The sequence below is a fragment of the Cebus imitator genome, unplaced genomic scaffold, assembly GCF_001604975.1.
Source record: "Cebus imitator isolate Cc_AM_T3 unplaced genomic scaffold, Cebus_imitator-1.0 Scaffold316, whole genome shotgun sequence".
NCBI classification, from domain to species: domain Eukaryota; kingdom Metazoa; phylum Chordata; class Mammalia; order Primates; family Cebidae; genus Cebus; species Cebus imitator.
In genome coordinates, this window is record NW_016107631.1 from 274,925 (window position 1) to 280,895 (window position 5,971).

At 47.5% G+C, this 5,971-nt stretch overlaps 1 protein-coding gene across 2 annotated transcripts in view; it reads left to right on the forward strand.

Annotated features, from left to right (window-relative positions):
* Positions 1 to 5,971, forward strand: part of STX5 (syntaxin 5) — a 27,390-nt gene that overhangs the window by 3,804 nt on the left and 17,615 nt on the right. For both annotated transcript variants that reach the window (XM_017503815.2, XM_037729672.1), the window contains exons 3-5: positions 1,107 to 1,177; positions 1,343 to 1,398; positions 1,519 to 1,589. In XM_017503815.2, the coding sequence (XP_017359304.1) occupies positions 1,107 to 1,177; positions 1,343 to 1,398; positions 1,519 to 1,589 (198 nt within the window). The remainder of the gene's footprint in view (positions 1 to 1,106; positions 1,178 to 1,342; positions 1,399 to 1,518; positions 1,590 to 5,971) is intronic.

Sequence of the window (5,971 nt, forward strand, 5' to 3'; positions counted from 1 at the left end):
GATAGACTCTTGCTTTGTCGCCAGGCTTTGCACCATCGCCAAGAGTGCAGTGGTGCAGTCTTGGTTCTCTGCAACCTCTGCCTCCTGAGTTCAAGCGATTCTGCTACCTCAGCCTCCCGAGTACCTGGGACTACAGGTGCATGCCACCAAGTCCAGCTAATTTTTGTATTTTTAGTAAAGATAGGGTTTCACCATGTTAGTCAGGATGGTCTTGATCTCTTGACCTTGTGATCTGCCTGCCTCAACCTCCCAAAGTTCTGGGATTACTGGCATGCACCACTACACCCAGCCAGGTAACTGTATTTTAAAATGTTTTTACTGATGGCTGGGCATGCTGGCTCATACCTGTAATCCCAGCACTTTGGGAGGCTGAGGTAGGAGGATTGCTTGAGGCTAGGAGTTCGAGACCAGCCCTGGCAATATAACAAGACCCTATCTCTACAAAAAGTTAAAAATTAGCTAGGTGTGGTGGTGTGCTCTGTAGTCCCAGCTACTTGGGAAGCTGAGTGGGAGGATCACTTGAGCCAAGGATGTCACGGCCACAGTGAGCTATGATCATATATTCCAGCCTGGGAGACTGAGCGAGACCCTGTCTCAAAAATAAAACAGTTTAAAAAAAGTTTTTTTTGCTGTTTATCTCTTGGTAAAGCTGCTTTTCTATGTGAACTCCAAGAGCTTTGCAGTCATCCTCACCCTGATTTCCTGATTTGAGGAATAGAATGGCAATACTAGCTACCATTTATTTAGTGCTTACAATGTACCAGGTAGTTGATGAAAGTACTTTTCAGCCTTTTTGTTATTTAGTCTTAGCAACAAGAAGCGGAGAGGTGTGGATTGTCTTCATTTTACAGAAGGGGAAATAGAGATTCAGAATGTTTTAAGTAACTTGTCCCCAAAACCCCTAGCTAGTAAGTAGTGAGTCAAGATTTGAACTCAGGTCTACTTGTCTTCAAATCTGGAGTCTAAACCACTACCACTGATAAATCTAGATCATCGGATGGATGCCACCAGTACTAGAGATGGTTTAGTGGACACCTGAGGTAGAGTGAAAACTGGAACTGGGGAAGGGGGAACTAAAGTTGTCACCTCCTGCCATTGCTTTTCAGAATGGAATCCAGACAAATAAGCCAGCTTTGCGTGCTGTCCGACAGCGCAGTGAATTCACCCTCATGGCCAAGTGAGTTGAGAGAAGCTTTCTGGTGGGGTGATACAGTGTCTGAAGAAAAGTAGGCTTGCCTTTAGTGGCCTTGGCTGTGAAGTCTGGGATTGGTTGTGCTGGAGCTTATGTGGGAAAAGGCCTTCTCCTGCCCTTTCCCACAGTCTCACTAGTGGTCGTTTGCAGGCGCATTGGGAAAGACCTTAGCAACACATTTGCCAAGCTGGAGAAGCTGACAATCTGTGAGTGTTCTTGGGGTCTTTCAGAAGTGGGGCAGTAGTACATCACAGAGGGCTGAGGACTGTATTCCCTGAGCTTTGTCTTTCATCTCACCCTTTGCGGCTTCTTGTTTGTCTCTGTAGTGGCAAAGCGCAAGTCCCTCTTTGATGATAAAGCGGTGGAAATTGAAGAGCTAACATATATCATCAAACAGGTGAGCTACTAGCCATCAGAAGAGCCCAGCATTCCAATCGGATCACTTCTATTGTTCTGTCATTCTCGATTGCCATGGGGACCCAGAGCAAGTTTCTTTTTTCAGAGAATGGGGTCTCACTGTGTTGACCAGGCTGGAGTGTAATGGTGTAATAGTTCACTGCAGCCCTTAACTCTTGGGCTCTGGGCTCAAGCTATCCTCCAGCCTCAGTCTCCTGAGTGGTTGAGACTACAGGCACATGTCCTCATGCCTGGATAATTTTTTTTTTGAGACAGAGTCTTGCTCTGTTGCCCAGGCTGGAGTGTAGTGGTGCAATCTTGGCTCACTGCAACCTCCGCCTCCCGGATTCAAGTGATTCTCCTGCCTCAGCCTACCAAGTAACTGGGATTACAGGCTCCTGCCACCACACCTGGCTAATTTCTTTAGTATTTTTAGTAGAGACGGGGTTTCACCATGTTGACCAGGCTGGTCTAAAATTCCTAACCTCAAGTGATCTGTCCGCTTCAGCCTCCCAAAGTATTGGGATTACAGGTGTGAGCCACCATGCCTGGCCATAATTTATTTTTATTTTTGTGGAGATGGGATCTTGCTGTATTGCCCAGCCTGGTCCTGAACTCCTGGCCTCAAGCAGTCCTCCAGCCTCGGCCTCTCAAATTTCTGGCGTTACAGTCCTGGCCCCAGAGCAAGTTTTTAGAGCAAGTGCAAACATCTTGCATTGAGTCAGTAGATACTTGCTGATCATTTGCCATAGGCAAAGCATTAAGGTGGGCAGTGTTAACATAAATGGGGGCAAGATTGTTGCCTTTGGGCAGGCACCGTGGCTCACGCCTGTAATCCCAGCACTTTGGGAGGCCAAGGCAGGTGGATCACCTGAGGTCAGGAGTTGGAGACCAGCCTGGCCAACATGGTGAAACCCTGTCTCTACTAAAAAAAAATACAAAAATTAGCTGGGCATGGTGGCACGCACCTGTAATCCTAGCTACTCGGAATGCTAAGGAAGAAGAATCACTTGAACCCGGAAGGTGGAGGTTGCAGTGAGCCGAGATTGTACCGATGCACTCCAGCCTTGGCGACAAGAGTGGAGGAAAAAAAAAGATTCTTGCCTTTAAGGGCTTATTGTCTAGAAGAGGTATCCAGTTTCATAGACCCATCCTTAAAATGAGTATAGAAGGCCAGGCGCTGTGGCTCACGCCTGTAATCCCAGCACTTTGGGAGGCCGAGGCGAGTGGATCACGAGGTCAAGAGATTGAGACCATCCTGGCCAACATGGTGAAACCCCATCTCTTCTAAAAAATACAAAAATTACCTGGGCATGGTTCGTCACGCCTGTAGTCCCAGCTACTCGGGAGGCTGAGACAGGAGAATTGCTTGAACCCAGGGGGCGGAGGTTGCAGTGAGCCGAGATCACGCCACTGCACTCCAGCCTGCTGACAGAGCGAGACTCCATCTAAAGAAAAAAAAGAAAAAGAGTATCGAAGGCAAATGGTACAGCAAGATTTTACAAAAAGATGAATGAGACAGTCTGGGTACAAGGAAAGATGTTATAATGGGGGTGAAATCGGAAGTTGTGTAGATTCAAGCCTTGTATAGAGGCAATGGAAGGACATTCCAAGCAGAGGAAACAATGTGTGCCCAGACATGGCCTTTAAAACAGAGGGTTCAAGGCCAAATGCCATGGATCATGCCTGTAATCCCAGCACTCTGAGAGGCCAAGATGGGAGGATCACTTGGGGCCAGTTGGAGACTAGCCTGGACAATAAAACAAGACCTTGTCTCTACAGAAATAAAAAATAGGCTAGTGCAGTGGCTCATACTTGTAATCCCAGCACACTGAGAGGCCGAGGTGGGCAGATCACGAGATCAGGAGGTTGAGGCCATCCTGGCCAACATGGTGAAACCCCATCTCTGCTAGAAATATACAAAAAAATTAGCTAGGCATGGTGATGTGCACCTGTAGTCCCAGCTACTCTTGAGGCTGAGGAAGGGAGACACATGAACCTGGGAGGCAGAGGTTGTACTGAGCCAAGATGGGGCACTGCACTCCAGCCTGGGCATCAGAGCAAGACTCAATCTCCAAAAAAAAAACCTAAAGTTACTCAGGTCCCACTGGGATTATATAAAAAAGCACTCCTGGGCCGGGCTTGGTGGCTCATGCCTGTAATCCCAGCACTTTGGGAGGCCAAGGTGGGTGGATCACGAGGTCAGGAGTTCAAGACCAACCTGGCCAAAATGGTGAAACCTGGTCTCTACTAAAAATACAAAAATTAGCCGGGCGTGGTGGCGGGCGCCTGTAATGTCACCTACTCAGGAGCCTAAGGCAGGATTGCTTGAACCCAGGAGGCAGAGGTTAAGTGAGCCAAGATCACAACACTGTACTCTAGTGTGGGCGATAGAGCAAGACTTGGTTTAAAAAAAGATAAAAAGCACTCCCTGCTGGGTGCTTACTGCAACCTCTGCCTCCTGAGTTCAAGCAGTTCGCCCTTCCTCAGACTCCTGAGTAGCTCGGGTTACAGGTGCATGCCACCACACCTGGCTGATTTTTTTTTTTTTTTTTTTTTCTTATTTTTATTTTTATTTTTTATTTTTTTGGGACGGAGTTTCGCTCTTGTTACCCAGGCTGGAGTGCAATGGCGCGATCTCGGCTCACCGCAACCTCCGCCTCCTGGGTTCAGGCAATTCTCCTGCCTCAGCCTCCTGAGTAGCTGGGATTACAGGCACGTGCCACCATGCCCAGCTAATTTTTTGTATTTTTAGTAGAGACGGGGTTTCACCGTGTTGACCAGGATGGTCTCGATCTCTTGACCTCGTGATCCACCCGCCTCGGCCTCCCAAAGTGCTGGGATTACAGGCTTGAGCCACCGCGCCCGGCCTGTATTTCTTATAGAGATGGGGTTTCACCATATTGGCCAGGATGGTCTCAATCTTCCAACCTCGTGATCTGCCCGCCTCTGCCTCCCAGAGTGCTGGGCTTACAGGCATGAGCCACTGCACCCGGCCAAAATAAAATTTTTTTTGAAGGAAGGTTCAAGTCTTGCTTACATGTCACCTGCCCAAGGAGGCCTATCCTGACCATGGTGTTTAATACTCCATCACCCCAAATTCTGATCTTTCTTCCCCACACTCTATTTTCTTTTTCCATAGTATTTGATACATCCTAACAGTCTCTGAAATTACTTACTCATCATGTGTATTGTTTGTCTGTGTCCCCTGCCATCTACCCCACCCTACCCCCTCAAAAGGAAAGAAAAACATATATACCACAAAAGCAGGGATTTTTTTTTTTTTTTTGAGATGGAATTTCGGCCTTTTAGCTCACTGTGACTTCCACCTTTCCATTTCAAGTGATTCTCCTGCCTCAGCCTCCCAGGTAGCTGGGATTATAGGCACCCATCACCACACCTGGGTAATTTTTGTATTTTTTAGTAGAGACAGGGTTATGGCATGTTGGCCAGGTTAGTCTCGATCTCCTGACTTCGTGATCTGCCCGACTTGGCCCACCAAAGTGCTGGGATTACAGCATGAGCCACTGTGCCGAGCCAAAAGCAGGAATTTTTTTCAGCTTGTTTGCAGATGTATTCCTAGTTCCCATAACAGGATATGGGACATAGTAACCTCTCAATATTTATTGATTGAGGGATTGGCAGGAAGCTGGAAAGGTAGGTTGGTGGCTGGTTCTAGAGAGCATATGGGCCTTGCTAAGGTGTGTGGAGTCGTCTTGAATGCCATGGGCTGCAAATGGAGTCTGACCCGGAATATGGATGGGGCAGAGAGGCTGGGGAGGAGGCTGGTGTGATTGTCTGGGACAAAGATCATTATGCCAGATGGCCGAGCCATCTAACAGATGATGTGCTGATGGAAAAGAAAGGGTTCCATTAACTATTGGGGTGTTATTGCCTAGGCATTTAAGAGCCAGCTTACTGGATTGACAGACTTGAGTTCATATCCCTGGTCTAGCACTTATGTTGAGTCCTTGGGGAAGCTCCTGATTACTCTGAGCTTCAGTTCCTTTATTAGTAAGAAGGGAATATTAACAGTACATATCGGGCTGGGCATGGTGGCTCACACCTGTAATCCAAGCACTTTGGAGGCCAAGGCGGGCGGATCACCTGAGGTCGGGAGTTCAAGACCAGCCTTATCAACATGGTGAAACCATGACTTTAGAAAACAAACAAACAAAAAAATAGTACCTATCTCGTAGGGTTCTTGTGAGGGTTCATTTATTTAATTTAATTTATTTATTTATTTATTTATTTTTTGAGACGGAGTTTCACTCATGTTACCCAGTCTGGAGTGCAATGGCGCGATCTCGGCTCACCGCAACCTCCGCCTCCTGGGTTCAGGCAATTCTCCTGCCTCAGCCTTCTGAGTAGCTGGGATTACAG